The sequence below is a fragment of the Myodes glareolus genome, chromosome 2 (assembly GCF_982192425.1).
Source record: "Myodes glareolus chromosome 2, mMyoGla1.1, whole genome shotgun sequence".
Taxonomy (NCBI): Eukaryota; Metazoa; Chordata; class Mammalia; order Rodentia; family Cricetidae; genus Myodes; species Myodes glareolus.
This window is the reverse complement of record NC_142027.1, coordinates 81690513-81709706: the sequence shown is the minus strand read 5'-3', so window position 1 is coordinate 81709706 and position 19194 is coordinate 81690513. Positions and strand designations below refer to the sequence as shown.

The following is a 19194-nucleotide window of genomic DNA, read 5'->3' as shown; positions in this document are numbered from 1 at the left end:
GAGGAGAAACTTGGATTTCCCTCAGGGCAGGAAACCCTGACTGCTCTTGGGAATGGTGAGGGAGTAGGAGAGGGAGTGGGGGGAGAGGGAGGGTATTGGGAGGAGGGGAGAAAGTGGAAAGAGTGTTTTCGGGTACTTGAATAAACAAGTCTAACTGAAAAAAAAATAAAATAAAATAAAAAAAATTAATGGGACCTTTTGAAACTGAGAAACTTCTGTAAAACAAAGGATATGTGTTGGATCCCAGGCCTTTCCTGGCTCCTTGAGGTGCTATGCAGGACTGTTTAGATAAGGACCATATACCAAAACCACACAAAGACACAACCAAGAAAGAGAATTACAGGAATATCTCACTCATGAACATCGACACGAAAATTCTCAATAAAATACTGGCAAACCGAATCCAAGAACACATTAGAAAAATTATCCATTATGATCAAGTAGGCTTCATCCCAGAGATGCAGGGCTGGTTCAACATACGCAAATCTATCAATGTAATCCATCATATAAATAAACTAAAAGAAAAAACAATATGATCATTTCATTGGATGCTGAAAAAGCATTTGGCAAAATTCAACACCCATTTATGATAAAGGTGTTGGAGAGACTGGGGATACAAGGATCATACCTAAATATAATAAAAGCAATATGCAGCAAGCCGACAGCTAACATCAAATTGAATGGAGAGAAACTCAAAGCCATTCCACTAAAATCAGGAACACGACAAGGCTGTCCACTCTCTCCATACCTCTTCAATATAGTGCTTGAAGTTCTAGCAATAGCAATAAGACAACATAAGGAGATCAAGGGGATTCGTATTGGAAAGGATGAAGTTAAACTTTCGTTATTTGCTGACGATATGATAGTATACATAAGCGACCCCAAAAACTCTATCAAAGAACTCCTACAGCTGATAAACACCTTTAGTAATGTGGCAGGATACAAGATCAACTCCAAAAATTCAGTGGCCCTCCTAGACACAAAGGATAAAGAAGCAGAGAGGGAAATCAGAGAAACATCACCTTTCACGATAGCCACAAATAGCATAAAATATCTTGGGGTTACTCTAACCAAGGAAGTGAAAGACCTATTTGACAAGAACTTTAAGTCTTTGAAGAAAGAAATTGAGGAGGATAGCAGAAAATGGAAAGACCTCCCCTGTTCTTGGATTGGGAGAATCAACATAGTAAAAATGGCAATTCTACCAAAAGCAATCTATGGATTCAATGCAATCCCCATCAAAATCCCATCAAACTTCTTCACAGACCTTGAGAGAACAATAATCAAGTTTATATGGCAAAACAAAAAACCCAGGATAGCCAAAACAATCTTATACAATAAAGGACCTTCTGGAGGCATTACTATCCCTGACTTCAAACTCTATTACACAGCTACAGTATTGAAAACAGCTTGGTATTGGCATAAGAACAGAGAAGTCGACCTATGGAATCAAATAAAAGACCCGGATATTAACACACAAACCTTTGAACACCTAATTTTCTACAAGGGAGCTAAAGGTATACAATGGAAGAAGAAAAGCATCTTTAACAAATGGTGCTGGCATAACTGGATATCAACCTGTAGAAGAATGATAGTAGATCCATATCTATCACCGTGCACAAAACTCAAGTCCAAATGGATTAAAGACATCAACATTAATCTGTCCACTTTGAACCTGATAGAACAGAAAGTGGTAAGTACTCTACAAGATATAGGCACAGGAGGCCAATTCCTAAGTAGAACCCCAGGAGCGCAGTCAATAAGAGAATCAATGAATAAATGGGACCTACTGAAACTGAGAAGCTTCCGTAAAGCAAAGGACACTGTCAGTAAAACAAAAAGGCTACCTTCGGACTGGGAAAAGATCTTCACAAACCCCACATCAGACAAAGGTCTGATCTCCAAAATATACAAAGAACTCAAGAAACTAGACACTAAAACTCTAATTAACCCAATTAAAAAATTGGGGTACTGAACTGAACAGAGAATTCACAACAGATCAACTTCGAATGGCCAGAAGACACTTAAGGTCATGCTCAACCTCCTTAGTGATCAGGGAAATGCAAATCAAACCACTTTGAGATACCATCTTACACCTGTCAGAATAGCTAAACTCAAAAACACCAATGATAGAGTATGCTGGAGAGGATGTGGAGTGAGGGGAACACTCATCCATTGTTGGTGGGAATGCAAACTTGTACAGCCACTGTGGAAATCAGTGTGGCGGTTTCTCAGGAAACTGGGAGTCAACCTCCCTCAGGACCCAGCAATTCCACTCTTGGGAATATACCCAAGAGATGCCCTATCATACTTCAAAAGCATTTGTTCAACTACGTTCATAGCAGCACTATTTGTAATAGCCAGAACCTGGAAACAACCTAGGTGCCCCTCAATAGAAGAATTGTTTAAAAAGGTGTGGAACATATACACATTAGAGTTTTACTCAGCGGTAAAAAAACAATGACTTCTTGAGTTTTGCATGCAAATGGATGGAAATAGAAAATGATTTACTGAGTGAGGTAACCCAGACCCAAAAAGAGGAATATGGTATGTACTCACTCATAAGTGAATTCTAGCCATAGTTAAAGGTCTTTGAGTCTGTAATTTGTGATCCTAGAGAAGCTAAATAAGAAGGTGAACCTGAAGAAAATCATATAGTTATCCCCCTGGATAGTGGAACTAGGCAAGATTGCCAGGCAAACTCGGGTGCATGGGGGTGGGGGGATGGAAGTAAGGGAAGATGGTCAGGGAGAGGGGAGAGGGGGAGGATTGGGGATGGCTTGGGGGAATGGGAGGGGGGAGGGAGGAAGGATGGTTGGGGGAGCAGGGAGGTTTATATCTCAGCTAAGGGAACCATTTTAGGGTTTGCAAGAGACTTGATTCTGGAGGGATTCCCAGTAAAAATTAAATAAAAAATAAAATAATAAAAAAAAACATTAAAAAAAAGAAAAGAAAACGTTTTACTGAGTCAGGTAAGCCAGACCCAAAAAGAGGAATATGGTATGTATTCACTCATAAATGGATTCTAGCCATAATTAAAGGTCTTTGAGCCTATTATTCGTGATCCCAGAGAAGCTGGATAGCAGGGTGAACCTGAAGAGAATTCAGGTAGTTTTCCTCCTGGAGATTGGAAATAGACAAGAGTCCCAGGTAACCTCGGGTACATGGGGGGATAGGAGGGTTGTTGGTAGGGGAGAGGGTTAGAGAGAAGGGAGCAAAGGTGGAATGGGGAATGCTCGGGGGACTGGGAGGCAGGGGAGGGAGGAAGGATAGATATGGGATCAGGGAAGAATATATCTCAACTAAGGGAGTCAGTTTAGGGTTTACTAGAGACTTGATTATAAATGGGATCCCAGGTTCAAGGAGAGATCCCCAGATTGTTCTCTGGACAGAGGAGAGGGTGCCTGAACTGGCCTTGGCCCATAACCATACTGATGAATATTTTGCTTATCACCATAGATCTTTCATCTGGCGATTGATGGAGATGGAGACAAAGACCCACATTGGAACACTGGACTTAACTCCCTAGGTCCAAACGAGAAGCAGAAGGAAAGAGAACGTGAGCAAGGAAGGCAAGATCAGATGGAACCTTCATCCAATGATGGATGGCGATACAGACGGAGACCCATATTGGAGCACCGGACTGAGTCCCCCAAGTTCCAAATGAGGAGCAGAAGGAGGAAGAACATGAAAAAGGAAATCAGGACCGCGAGGGGTGCGATCACCCACTGATACAAGGGGACTGATCTAATGAGAGTACACCAAGGCCAGTTGACTGGGATTGATCGAGCATGTAATCCAGCCATATTCTCTGAATGAGGCCGGATTCTCTGAATGTGGCTGGCCCGGAGTCTTTCTGAAAACACTGGGACTTGTTTCCTCTGCATATACTGGATTTTTGGGATCCAGTCTGTTTGGTTGCTCACCTTCCTGAAACTGGAGGGAGGGGGAAGGAGCTTGAACTACCCACAGTGCAGGAGACCCTGACTGCTCTTCGGGATGGAGAGGGAGGAGAGGAGGGAGTGAGGGGAGTGGGAGGGGGTTGGGAGGAGGGGCGTAAATGGAGACTTTTGTATTTTAATAAACTTTGAGAAAAAAAAAACCCTATGTCAAAGGAGCAGATTTAAGTTTTAGTAATGTTTCTTTAACACATGTGGGTGCTTTTATATTAGGGGCATAGATATTCAGGATTGAGACTTCTTTCTGATGAATTGTTCCTGTTACAAGTATAAAGTGTCCTTCTCCATCTCTTTTGACTGGTTTTAGTTTGAAATCAATTTTGTTAGATATTAGGATGGCCAAACCTACTTGTTTCTTAGGCCCATTTGATTGAAAAACCTTTTTCCAACCATTTACTCTGAGGTAGTTTCTGTCTTTGAGGCTGAGATATGTTTCTTGTAAACAGCAGAAGGCTTGATCCTGTTTTTGTATCCATTCTCTTAGCCTGTGTCTTTTTATAGGAGTCCATTGATATTAAGTGATATTAGTAAACACTGGTTGTTAACTCTGGTTATTTTTCAGTAGTAGCATGTGTGTATTTCCTTTCTTTGGGTTATGCTGGTGGGTCGGTGTTATTGTGGGTGTAGGTAGCTTACTTGGGTTGAGTTTTCCATCTAGTACTTTCTGTTGTGCTGGGTTTGTGAATACATGTTGTTTAATCTGTTTCTGTCATGGAATATCTTGTTTTCTCCATAAATGGTGAATGAAAGCTTTGCTGGTAGAGTATCCTGGGCTTGCATTCATGAACTCTTAGTGTCTGCTGCACATCTAACCATGACCTTCTGGCTTTCATGGTTTTCATTGAGAAGTCAGGTGTAATTCTGATAGGTTTGCCTTTATATGTTACTTGACTTTTTCCTTTGCAGCTTTTAATATTCTTTCTTTATTCCATATGATTTGTGTTTTGATTATTATATGGCAAGGGGATTTTTTTGATCCAATCTATTTGGTGTTGTATAATCTTCTTGGACCTTCATAGGAATATCCTTCTTTAGATTGGGAAAGTTTTCTTCTATAATTTTGTTGAATATATTTTCTCTGCCCTTGAGCTGGAGTTCCTTAGCTTCTTTTATCCTTATTATTGTTAAGTTTGGTCTTTTCATGGTATCCCAGATTTCTTTAATGCTTTGTGTTAAGAATTTGTTGGATTTATTGTTTGCTTTGAACAATTAATCTATTTCCTCTATAGTATTTTCAACACCTGAGATTCTTTCTTCTATCTCTTGTATTCTGTTGGTTATACTTGTCTCTGTAGTTCCTGTTCATTTACCCAGATTTTCCATATCCAGAATTCCCTTGGTTTGTGTTTTTTTTATTACCTCTCTTTCTAGCAAACAGTACAAATTACTTTATAATATTGTTCTCTACTTGATGGTTTCCTTCCTTCTTATTTTATTTATTAAACCTGGTAAACAAAGTTCTAATAAAACAAATTTATTTTGTGTAAAAGCTAGAAACTCATATTTAAAACACAGAAAACTTGCACATTGTATGACAAATACTCAACAGTCAAAAAACACATAAAACATTAAAATCTAGAGACACAGACACAAGTTATTATGCCAAATCTATCGTGTGAAAAGAAATTATGATATAATGTAACTAATTAGGATTACTTAGAAAGATTAAAATGTCTTTTTATGTCTTCAAGCAGATTAAGCATGTTTTCAAATTATTACTGAAACATGGAAATTTTAAGACAGAATAGTAACTTAATGTGGAATGTCAAAGATATGTCCTGTATTAACTACTGTGATAAAACTCCATATGTGTATTTGTATAGGATCATCCACCTGGGATGTGGCAAGTCACCAGATCCTGTTTCCATAAGGAAAGTAAATTTCTGGAATCAACTAACTACCATTATTTCTTTTACCAGTGATGAATATATTAATAATGTTTGTATTTCTGTGATAAAATACCATGACCAAAACAAAACCTTGAGAGGGAAAGGCCTTGTTTCATCTCATGCCATGAAAAAAAGTCAATGCAGGAACCCAAGCCAAGAACCTGAGAATAAGAGCTGTCAAAAAGTCAGTGGAGGAGTGTTGTTTACTGACTTGCTCTCCGTGACTTGCTCAGCCTGCTTTCTTATACACCCCAGAACATCTTGACAAGGAATGCTACCATCTACCTTGGCTGGGCAGTCCTCATACATTTATCTCTAAGAAAATGCTTTACTGGATTGCCCACAGGCTGATAATATGGTGCATTTCTCAGTTAATATTCCCTCTTCTCAAACAACCCTAGCTTGAGTCAAATTCATAAAATCTAGCCAAGGCAATGAAGCATTGGTGGATCTTCCTGACCTATGATAGAATTTTTTACAGGCTTGATCTCATGCTAGTCTTGTGTCTTGAACAGGTAAATTCAGCTGGTATGAGTTGATGTATGCAACCATTATGACTTTTTTAGAACTCCATATTTCACAGTTCTCATCATCAATTGCGACCTCTTCTACAATGTTCTGGAATGGGTGAAGTTGATGTTGTTGAACCATCCTCTGTTGAGCACTCAGAGTAATACATTGCATTTGCACCAGTTGTATTTGCATGTATTGCAAAGAAGAAAACTCTCTGTGCAAGTTGGGAGCAGCACAACACTATGTATTAAGAATAAATAGTCTGAAGGCAAATTGACAACAAGATCATTTAGAAAAACAATACTCTGTTATCATGTTTAGTCACTAGTCAAGAGATTTTGACCAAGCTTATAGTGCCAGGCATGAAATCTTTCATTTTTCATAGGCCTCATATCTAATCAAAACGTATTGCTACCTCATAAATTCTGGGTCACAGTTGACATATCTTCTATGCCAGGTCAGTAGTTTAGTATGCAGAGCCCTTTGTTAGGTGAAACTGTTGATACCTTTTCTTCTGCATCAGTCTACTTGGAAATTTACAGAATTAAGATATCCAGCAGGGACAAAGTTTCCTTGTCAGTTCAAACTTGGTTCCTTTATTTAAAGTGACTGCTAGTACCTTACAAAGTAGTGTTTTTCTGTGAAATTTCATTCATCCACAGTTTTGATTAGCCTACTCTTCTCTGCACAATCTTCCAGCTTCACTTTAACTCTGTGAATGTACTCTCTTCTCTTTATTATCAACTTAGTTTAATTTTAAACTTAATTTTCCCTTAGAGTTGGAAAACTGTTTTTCATAAAATTTTATGAAAATTTTATGATATAGGATAAGTCTGATGTTACCCCCTCATTTTCCTATATGCCAACTCCCTTCATGCTTGAATGATGCTTCTCCAAGTCTTATCCTTCTCTACTTTCATTTTACCTATATATCATTATCTACCCTTCTTTAATGACTCCAGCAACCTTGTCCCATTGCTAGTTTCTTGGTTTCCTTACATACTACAATTTACACATACAAAACAAAATATTTGAAACTAGAGTATCTGTTGAGACAGTTCATGTGATGTTTTTCTGTCATATAGGTATATTCGTATATTTTTCATATATTTTATTTACATATTTCAGTAATATATATTCATTCAAATACAAAGGACATTGAGCCTATTGTACACAATTCTAGAGAAGCCAAGGTAAACCCAAAGAAACACATATATTGATCCTCCTGGAAATTGGAAACAAACAAAATCACTCGACAAAAGTTGGGAGCATATGGGTAGGGGTTGGGGTGGGGGTGGATTCGGGGGAAGGTGAAAGGGGGAGCAAGAAGGGAAAGACTGGGGAGAGCTTGAGGGAGTGGGAGAGTAGAGATCGAGGAAGGGCAGATATAGGAGCAGGGACGAAGATATCTACATTAAGGGAGCTATATTAGCATTGGAAAGAGACTTGGCTGTAGAAGGGATCCTAGATGTCCACAGGGATGTCCCAAGCTAGTTCCTTGGGAAGAAGAGGAGAGGGTGCCTGAACTGTCCTTGCCCCACTATCACACTAATGATTATCTCGAATACCACCATAGATTCTTCGTCCGGTGACAGGTGGAGATAGAGACAGAGACCCACATCAGAGCAAGGGACTGAGCTCCCAAGGTCCAGCTGAAGAGGAGAAGGAGGGAGAAGATGACCAAGGAAGTCTGGACCTCGAGGAGTTGAGGCAGTGTGCCTGATCTAATGGGAGCTCACCAAATCCAGCTGGAGCGGGACTGGTGAATGAGTGTGTGATCAAACTGGACTCTCTAAATGTGACTGACAATGGGGACTGACTGAGAAGCCATCGATAATAGCACTGGGACCTGTTTCTACTGCATGAACTGGCTTTTTGAGACCCTAGTCTATTTGGATGCACACCTTCCTAGGCCTGGAGGGAGGAGGGAGGTCTTTGGACTTCCCACAGGGCAGGTACCCTGCCCTCTTTTAAGGAGGGAGAAGGAGGGAGACAGGTGAGTGGGGGAACAGAAGGGGAATGGGAGGAGTGGAAGAAGTGCAAATTTTTGAATGGAAAAATAAAAAAATGGGAAAAAAATTTTGTAAGTCTACTTATTACCATAGGATTGCTTTCCTGGTTTCTTTTTGGTTATTAACTATTTCGTATACGAAACTACTACTGATTTCTGTATGTTGATTTTGTATTGGTATACTTTGGATGAAGTGCTCCTACAATCTGTAGGAGCTTTAGGTGGAGTCTGTAGAGTCTCTTTTATATAGAATCATGCCATCTGCTAATAAGGATGCTTGGAATTCTTTTTCTGTATTTAGAACTTTAAGTACTACAGTGAATATGATAGAAGAGAGTGTCACTTCTTATCTTGTTCTTGATCTTATTGAGACTATGTCAAACTATTCAGCCTTTAGCTCTCTAAAAAGAAAATCATCTTCACTGAATTGTTGGTGACCATCACAAATAATTTCCACCTTCGCAAATAATTTCAACATTATCCAAGGTATAAATCTAAGTTCAGGACCTGAGCAATTAGGAGGAAGAAACAAGAAGGCACAGAGTTCAAGACCAGTCTGGGTTACATAAAAATAAAACTTTCACTGAATTAAATACCAGTCAGTAATATACAAAAGAAAAGTATCAATAAAGAAAAAATATTTTACATGAAGTGAAAATATGTAGAAAAACATTCACATTCTAAAATGAGCCCATTTGTATTTGCTTATTTCAAAACCTTATCATTATTAGTTCTGTTTTCTTTCATATTATTCACAATTCATCTCGTCACTGTTATACATTTATGCAACATCAATTCTCTGCCCCTCTCCCTCTAAACCCCGGGATCCGCAGTTTTATCTCTTAACCAGGATATGACCTGTGCAAAATCCTTGTGCTGATAAAGTCTTCTCAGAAGAACCACTTTACCCTAAACACCAAAATCCAGTTGTCTCTACGAAACTGGAAAGGATTTCTTTCTCATTCCATGTACCTTCTATAATAGATAAACCATGCTAGGGAAAATTGTTTTTCTCATTATCTTGTTGATCACAGCTGTCAAAACTCTTTATTCACAATCCTCCTACCACCTTTACAACTTATCATGTTAGCTTATACCTCTATACATAGAAAAGGCTGCACAGTCAAAAGCCAAATACTCTTTCTTTCATGCCACAATTATAGCTAAGAAAAATGTTTATATGTTGGGAGTGTGGTCTAATTGAGAAGAAATGAGAAAGCAAGGGTGAAAAAGATGAGTCCCATGCAAAAGTACAATTAGTAGAATCAGCCACAGATCATGTTGTATACTGTTACTACATCCAAAACAAAGCATGCCGTGCAGATGGAGGAACAAAAATAAATGTCTACATGCATTCCTACTTTCCTACTACTATATTTAAAGATGTGAAACCAATTAGTAAAGGTTTATACATAACATTTTAGTCATATTAGTTAGTGATATGTATTAAGTACACTGCTATTAGAAAATAGTCTCTCATCTATTTTAGTAATATATGAACTTGAACATAAATATCTCAAGCAGCTTTAAATGTTCACTAATCTACTTTACCAATATGTAGATTGATCAGGATAATAAAATCCTCATTTCTACTGATTTCTGTTTCTGTATACACACATGCAATCAGTTGGCATATGTTCTAGTTTATTCCTAGACTGTTTCTCAAATAATAGAATGTTTAAATATTTGTCTACAAGTTTTCATTTGCAATGAAATTTGCCAAACTTGCTTTCTTAGCACTGAATCTGTCGATCTGAATTGAATCTGATAATTCATATAGTCACAAGACCTGTGACATTTACCACACAATTTCTTTCTAGAAGAATGCTTCAGTATATCAGTTGCATAACCCTTTTGTGTTCATATTTTTTTAAATGATAGAGTATGATACATATTGCCTAACATCCCTACAACTCACAAGTCATATTCTGTAATAATTCTGTACATACACCTTTCCTTAGTCTATTTTTAGTCATCTTGTTATTGCAGGAGAGAAGACTGTCATTTATTTATTTCTCTAAGTTCAGAACTGAGCTATCTCAGACCAGTCAAGCCAAGAAAAATGGCCAAAGCATTGTCTCTGTAGACTTACTCATCAGGGATCAATTAGAACAAAAAGAGGACTATCTAAGGCTTGGTGATTCAAGATTCTGCATATAACATACAGAATTTGCCATTCTCTCTTACATCATTATAATAAGTGAAAAATGTAAGTGACTTTTTTCTTGAGTTTCACTCAAACCTATAATTAGTAAATAAAGATATTCTTAACAAGCAGTGAGACTATTTCAAGAGAGAAAACAAAATTCTCTCTGATTTCTTCATAAATTAGATAAATATTAAATAGTTTTAGAAAATTTATTTCTAGGAATTTTGGTAAACACTAAAAAGAAAAAGCAAGTTCTGGACTGAGGTAGGACTGTTATGCTGAAAGATGATCTTGTGGTATATTTGATTGTCTATGTGAAGAGAGAGGTGTGTTGAAACCTTCCTAGGAACAACAGACTGTCGTCAGTCAACAATGTCATTGTAAATGTACTTTCTCTCATAAACACAAATAGAAGACCTTTGGACCAGGTGAGTCCAGATGAGAGGTTCTAGTATAGTTTTCTTGTCATGAGGAATTCTTTTCTCCTAGATAGAGAATATGAATTTTCATAATCAATTTGAAAAGGAAAGTGAGCTTAAAATGCAAGAGCTACAAAATAAATGTGTTTGAGTTCTACAATGTACTGTTTCTGAAAGTTATGATCATAAATAAGTGGCTGAATTTTTATGGAATTTAGGTTTTTCAAAAGCTAAGATGTTAAATGGAACAAAGAGATTGATACTTCTTGAGGGCCTGATATATGTTGAATGCAGACAATTCATTGAGTTTCATGTTTGTGGGTGTCCTAGGGTGTTTTTAAAGTAGAGGCACTTATGGACAATTTCCTCTTTGGTCTTCTGATATGTAGATTTCTTGATAACTATGTATTCCTGTTGTGTGTATATACACCTGTAGTTTTGGCAAAATTAATCTAGCATTCTGCATTTGTTCCACTCCTGCATAATTGGGTTTTTCATGGCAAATTTTAAACAACTCTACACTCTTCACGTCTTTTTGAATAGGGGCATACTATCATTATATCTGTGGAAAGTCACAGGTATATTTTCAAGTTGAAGTGTACCCAAGAATATGGTTCTTCCCATGTCTCTCTGTGTTAAATAAGGTACAAATCCAGTAAAGAAATTGTCTGGAAAGAAATGAAAGATCTTAGGCTTTGACTCATAGTCCAAAATTGTAAATCTTTAAGTCCCAGGTACATAGCTGCTTAAAAATAGCCATTTCATAATATTATCTACCAAAATGACAGTTTATAACCTTGGAAACAAAATAATTACTACTATTACTGTCTTCACAGTCTGTTTATGAACCACTGAGAAATGACCTAAAAGTAAGGAACTTCAAAAAGGCATGTTTACATAATACCTGTAGAAGAATCTAGAAACAGGGAATATTTTTTGAAGGCATGAGATTATTATAGTGGTGATGATTTTTATTTATGCTTTATATTTATCTGTCAAGACACAAATATTTAAAAAAATAGTAAGAGTACACAGGCTACTTGTCTTCTCATTTTTCCTGTGTGACTAGAAGTAGTCCTGTTTATCCATCATGTTCCTTCCTGTGTATCCCTCATTATCAGAATTTCTTGATTACTTAACTATAAAAGCTCACTCCCATTTTTCTTTAACAAGATCTCCTTTTCAAATGTATTTGTGCTCAGCATAGGCACATGAAATGCCATGCATTTGTTACTGTATGTGACTAATTGCCTCAAACTACTCTTTGCTTGTTTGACTTTTGAAATATCGGATATGTATATTATAGGACCAGTTGAGGAAGCATGGCCAGTAATGACAGTATTGCAGAGGATAGCAGACAAGAAGACATTGGGGAAACAGAGTCTGTACTCAAATATGTTGAACAACAGGCTCATGTGGAGTTACTAATACAAAATACATTAGCTATCTTATTCATGTTGCCACTACCTTTGAATTGAAACTGTGGCCAGAAGTAAGGGGAAAGTAATATTCAGTTGGAATTTCAAAACAAGTACAATGGAAAGACAATGCTGGAGGGTGAACAATTCAATGCAAGCATTCACTACAAGCCAATTCCTATTTATTCTCTTTTCCTATGTCATATGACAATGTATTTCACTTTTAGGGTTTTTTTACAAGAAAGAAAAAGAAATACATTTCCATGGAGAAATGGAATCAGAGCTCAAGTGACTTCATTTTGTTAGGACTGCTTCCACAAAACCAAACAGGTCTTCTGCTTTTGCTGCTCATCATCTTTGTGTTCTCCCTGGCTTTGTTTGGCAACTCAACAATGATCCACCTCATTCGTGTGGATCCCAGACTCCATTCCCCTATGTACTTTCTCCTCAGTCAGCTCTCTCTCATGGATCTGATGTATATTTCTACCACTGTTCCCAAGATGGCATATAATTTCCTCTCTGGCCAGAAAAGCATTACCTTACTGGGATGTGGAGTACAATCATTCTTTTTTGTGACAATGTCATGTTCTGAGGGCTTGCTCCTGGCTTCCATGGCCTATGACCGCTTTGTTGCCATCTGCCACCCTCTTCATTATCCCACTCGCATGAGTAAAACGACATGTCTGAAGATGATTATCGGGTCCTGGACACTTGGTTCAATCAACTCTTTAGCACATACAGTCTATGCCCTTCATATTCCTTACTGTCATTCTAGGTCCATTAACCATTTCTTCTGTGATGTCCCAGCCATGCTGCCCCTGGCTTGTATGGATACTTGGGTGTACGAGTACATGATATTTGTGAGCACCTTTGTTTTCCTCCTGTTTCCTTTCCTTGGCATCACAGCTTCCTATGGACGGATCATTTTTGCTGTCTTTCACATGCGCTCAAAAGAGGGAAAGAAAAAGGCCTTCACTACATGTTCAACTCACTTAACTGTGGTGACATTTTATTATGCACCTTTTACCTACACTTATCTTCAACCTAGCAGTCTTCGTTCACCAACAGAAGATAAGATTCTTGCTGTTTTCTATACTATTTTCACCCCCATGCTCAACCCCATCATCTATAGCCTGAGGAATAAAGAGGTCCTGGGGGCCATGACAAGAGTCTTTGGGACATTCTCTTCTTCAAAAACTTGATTATTTCTTCTCTACTCTTCTTTCTGTTTCCCTGGAGAATGTCATAGAGCAGGGCTGTCTATTGAAAATGTAAGGTGTGCAACACACATCATAAAATTTCTGGTGATTCATTACTTATTAAGATTAAATAATATATTCATTATTACATACTAGTACAATTGCTATGTGGTTATTTAATTTGTAACTTTATAGCCAATGATAAAATTATGAAATATTAACAATAATTTGCAGTGCTATTCAGACATGATGTAGATGCATTATAAGTGCACAAATGCTTCTGTAAATGTGATACTATTTATGCCAATTTGACAAATTGGTTCTAAAACCTTGGCATATAATTATTTCTTTGCTCACATATTTTGCTTTCATTATTCAAAATCTTTTGTGTGTTGCATATTTACAACCTATTGTATCTTTGATTATATACATTTTAAGTGACCATATCCATATGGGAAACTGTGTTGAAATGGAGCAACATATAAGTTATGAAGTGCTATAAAATATTAAAACTAATCACCAGAAAGTACTACTTTATCCCAGGTATAATTGTTCTCTAAAAAATATAATATTTATTAAATGATGTTTGATTAGAAGAATGGAGAACTATGATACAATAGGTGGTCAGATTTCAAAATAATCTGTGTGCTATTCTAATGTGCCTAAATTTAAAGAAAACAAAGTCAGAGATTTTTTAAAGAGCTGTATACACCCATACTTATTCCAGTTCTGTTCTTCTTAACTAGAATACGTCCTGTTGTGCTATGACATAGTGAGATAAATATAGTTAAACATAATGTCTCATATCTCAAAGTAGAGAAAGCTGAAGGTATTCCTCCAATGAAGTTTAAAACTTCAGTGGATAGATTGGCTTATTCCCCTAATTCTATCATTCAATGAATGTATGTATGAAATACTATATAATACCTTATAAGTAAATGTAACTATCTTTCACTTAATACATCTTTATAATATAGATGAGATATTTTAGAATATATCTGTGACAGGCTGAATATTTATGGGAATTGAAGCAATAAAAATGATATCATGGAATTGATGATTTAGAGAATTCTCATTTGTTCCTTTTATTTGTACCATGATCCTTTGGACTATAGTTTACATATCTAGGCCATCTCACCCTTCTTTCCAGCTCCATCAAACAGCTATGGCCTCTTCTTCATAATTATAAATATCAACCTAGTGTTGCTCTTATGTACATGTGTCTCAGACTGACAAATTATGCCTGGATAACCTGTGCATGGTTTATCACTGGAGAAAACTGATTCTCCCTCTCTAAATAGCCATTGCTTCTCTCCAGTCCTTCAGGTCATGATGAGCCCTTGTGAAATTTCATGCAACATGTTACTATGCCAATTGATATGGTCACTATATATATGTCATCTTTAGGCAATCATATTTTTGAGATTTTATGGATCTATCTTTACTCTTCTGCCTAGAAGTTGCTATTTTACAGCAACTTCTCTTGTTATTCTTGGTCTTTGTGCCCATATTTTCACAGTGTTTCTGAGTCTTGTAGATGTCTCTTTTACAGGTGGGAACCACAGGGTCACTTATTCTCTTCATTCTCACCAGCTGTATATTTCTGTAGTAGTCTCCATCTGCTACTTAAAGGTTTTCATTTATTAATATTTTTATTAATTTTGTAAGATTATAATAGAATTAAATTATTTTCCATTTCCTTTCCTCCCACGCAACTCTCACATACACCCCCTACCTTGCTTTATTTAAAATTCCTGGCCTATCTTTTATTGTGTGTGTATTGTGTATATTTATACACACACACACACATATATATATATATATATATATACATATATATATGTATATATATAAAACATAGAAAGGAAATTCTTTAGGGAGAGGGAGAGAAGTAATGCGGAAAAAAGGTAAGCAAATAGAACAATAAGGATGTCTGAAAAGCCACAAAGAATCATATATTCAACTGTTTGTATAAAAATCTATAATATATAATTTCCATGTAAAACATACAGATATATATTTTATGAACTTTCTCATTTGGGTTAATGGTACTCACTCCAAGATTCAAGGACCACCTAACAAAAATCCCAATATCAGACACAAAAAGCCATTTTTTTAGTTGTCGGCCAGGGCTACTCAAAAGACTCCTAAAGCATACAACTTATTCCTATTGCCCTTGGTTATCCACCCTCACATAGATAGAAGTACCTGTTGCTAAAGATATCATACATTTCATAAACAGCTCTCAAAGACTCCTGAGTTGGAACTAACCTGAATGTCCCCTAACTGAGGGCTCATTTTCATGGTAGCATAAGGCATCATGAATGTTTACCAAAGAAGGAGGCAACCAAGAGTCCTACCCAGGTATAATGCCTATGGACAACATCAATGAGCCACATAGCATTAAAACCCTAAGATTATACTATTGGCATGAATTCTTTGGTGGTTACCAATAGCTGTCTAATTTGACGTAAGACCCTCTTTATAAGAGGAAAACCTAGATAACTACTCAGTACTAGTAAAATCATGGTTATTGGAGGAGAATCTACAATCGCTAACTTACTAAACCAGCCTAATCCCTAACAATAACTTATAAACATTTATCCTTGTGCCAACATATATAGATAGATTATATATATATATATATATATATATATATATATATATATATATATATATATATATATATATATATCTTCGCCCAACTAGGAAACTTCTGTTTTCAACTGATAGAGACCACTATAGAAAGTCACAAGCCAATTAAAATGAAGAGTTGTAAAGGCCTACCTTCAATGGATATACCTATAAAATACTTCTACGCCTAAGGTTCAGGAACATTGTGGAAGAGGGGATAGAAAGATTAAAAGAACCCAGATCATCAGGTACTTTCTTGTGATGTTGTATCTCCTAGTATTATCAGAAGTTACATTCAAAAAGACACCAATATGACTGCCCAAACATGAGAGGAACAAAAACACTAATAGATATGAAAGTGGACAAGTAAAAGCACATGAGACTTCAACCCTCAACAAAGATCTAAAAACCACTGGAAAAAAGCAAAGCCGGGAGCTAGGAGAGGTGGCTTTCTCCAAGAAATAGAACACTACTTTGTGATCCAGTGCCAAACAATCAGCCCCAAAGCATAAATGCAAGTAAAATTATACCAAATGAGCAGGTATACATAAATGTGTGTGTGTGTATGTACATGTGCATATACGCTTTCAAAACAATTATAGAAAAAGAAGCTATGAATTTGAAGGAAAGTGGGAAGGGGCATAAAGGAGGGTTGGAGGGAGGGAAAGGTAAGGGAGAAATGTAATTATACTATAGTCCCAAAAATAAAGGTAAAGAAAAATGTTGAGAGGCAAAGAAAAAAGAATGACATTTTTGTTTCTAATTTTCACTTATAAGACTGAGCCCAATACTAAATGCCTTAATCTCTCTTGGACTATTTCAGTTCTTATGATTTAATTGACAAATACCAATATTGAGTATACTTCCTTTTAAATCACAGACTCAGGTAGGTAACTTATCAATATTTTTTGAAAAGCAAATTCTGTGAGTTATCCTTCTCAGTGCCTCCATAACTTCTTTGTTTCTCAGGCTGTAGATGATGGGATTGAACATTGGGGTGAGGACTGTGTAGAAGACTGCCAGAGTCTTGTCTTCCGCTGGGGATCGGAGGGACCTTGGGCGTAGATAGGTGTAAGCAAATGGTGCATAGAAGAAAGTTACCACAGTGAGGTGAGTACTACAAGTAGAATAGGCCTTCTTCCTCCCTGCCCCAGAATGCATACGGTAGACAGCAAGGAAAACGCGACCATAAGAGCACACTATACCGATAAATGGAAACACAAGAAAGAGGATTGTGCTCACAAATACGGTGTACTCGTAGACCCATGTGTCCATGCAGGCCAGGGTTAACATGGCAGGGACATCACAGAAGAAATGGTTGATGGCCCTGGATCGGCAGTAAGGAATGTGAAGTGCATATCCAGTGTGAGCACTGGAGTTAATGGACCCCAGCACCCAAGATCCTATTATCATCAGCACACAGACTCTTTTGTTCATGCGTGTGGCATAGTGGAGAGGAAAGCAAATAGCCACATAACGGTCATAGGCCATAGAAGCCAGCAAAAGAGTTTCTGCACCCCCAAAAGTCAAGAAGAGGAAGATCTGAAATCCACACCCAGTGAAGGAGATGTACTTATTTCCCAATATGAAGTCAGACACCATTTTAGGGACAATGGTAGAGATGTAATTTAAGTCAATGAGAGAAAGCTGACTGAGTAAGAAATACATGGGTGTGTGGAGACGGGACTCCAGGAGGATGAGGAGGATCATAGACAGGTTGCCAATCCAAGCTGTCAGGAAGATGAGAACAATGATAATGAAGAGAAACAGACCTGTTTGTGATGGTGGGAACAATCCCAATAAAATAAAACCTGTAAAGGTTTGATTATAACTATCCATCAGGTGTTCCTTAAGACTCTCTTAGAAGCATATGCAATAATGTTACATAAAAGACAATAAAATAATTCGATTCATGATTTCACCAGACTTCCATTGCTCATAACTGCTAAGCATGGAACAGTGTACTTTGAATCATCTTCTAACTCATATATAAATCTAGAGTAAAGAAAACATATATTAACAAAATATCTTACTGAAACCTGAGAACCTATAAGAATATTTTCATATCACCCTCATTAGAAAATATTTTTATTCCTTAAAAATAAGATGTCATGAACATTAGATTTCATAGTGCAATTTTGGAACCACTGTGAATACCTAAAATACAGGCCCATAATTGAATACATTTTCGTTCCATTCAGGATGACTCTTGTTTGCCATACTCTGGACCTAAGATACATACAAAGAAGTAACAATTAATTAGATCATTCAAAAATATATTTCTTTCATATGCTCACCCTTCACATTAATGAAAACCAAGAACTTTCAAAACTTGGGTGCTCTTATTTCTTTAAAAATCTATAAAAATGCTTATTAAAAAATGCCAACTACACAAGCCCATCTTTTTCCTTCTTATGCAATCACATGTGGAACACTGTAACTAGATCCTGTCTGTGGGCATGTACATATCACATTCATTCCACCAAAGAAACAAGTGTTGTCTCTTCTCAGAGCCTCACAGGCACTTTGCTTTTCCTTCATTCCTTATTTCCCTCTCTGTTATCTAGAACATAAGGTGGAAATTTAAACACACACACACATTTATGAATTTTCTGTCTCAGAGCTACCTGGAATGAAAAAGCAATGAATGATGTACATTTATAAATATTTCATACAGAGCAGAGGGATAGCTACAAAAGAGGACCCAGGACTTTTCAGAGTTTGTTTCAGGCTTGTTAATGGAGTAGAATCATGCCGCTAAATGATGGGAGGGAGAAAGAATCCTGAGTCTTCCGAATGAGCATGAGCATGGGCTGTTCTTCTCCAGCAGGAATGCAGTCTACAGAAGGCTTAGCATACTCAGCCCAGAAAATGCATGAATATGTCTGTCTGTGCTAGGGTCAATGAATATAAGTCTGGAAATCTGTAAACTGAAGAGGGAGATAAACCACTTAAGAATATACAAACATATACACATATAAACACTCAAACATACATACGATA

General features: G+C 37.0%; 2 protein-coding genes across 2 annotated transcripts; one reads left to right on the top strand and one right to left on the bottom strand.

Moving 5' to 3' along the window:
- The first annotated feature begins 12621 nt into the window (after positions 1-12621).
- LOC125407550 (olfactory receptor 2L13-like) lies at positions 12622-13560 on the top strand. The gene has a single exon (XM_048445173.3). It carries the CDS (start codon positions 12622-12624, stop codon positions 13558-13560), a length of 939 nt encoding a protein of 312 aa, XP_048301130.1.
- Positions 13561-17073: 3513 nt separating this feature from the next.
- LOC125407551 (olfactory receptor 2L3-like) lies at positions 17074-18030 on the bottom strand. The gene has a single exon (XM_048445174.3). It carries the CDS (start codon positions 18028-18030, stop codon positions 17074-17076), a length of 957 nt encoding a protein of 318 aa, XP_048301131.3.
- Between the last annotated feature and the right edge of the window lie 1164 nt (positions 18031-19194).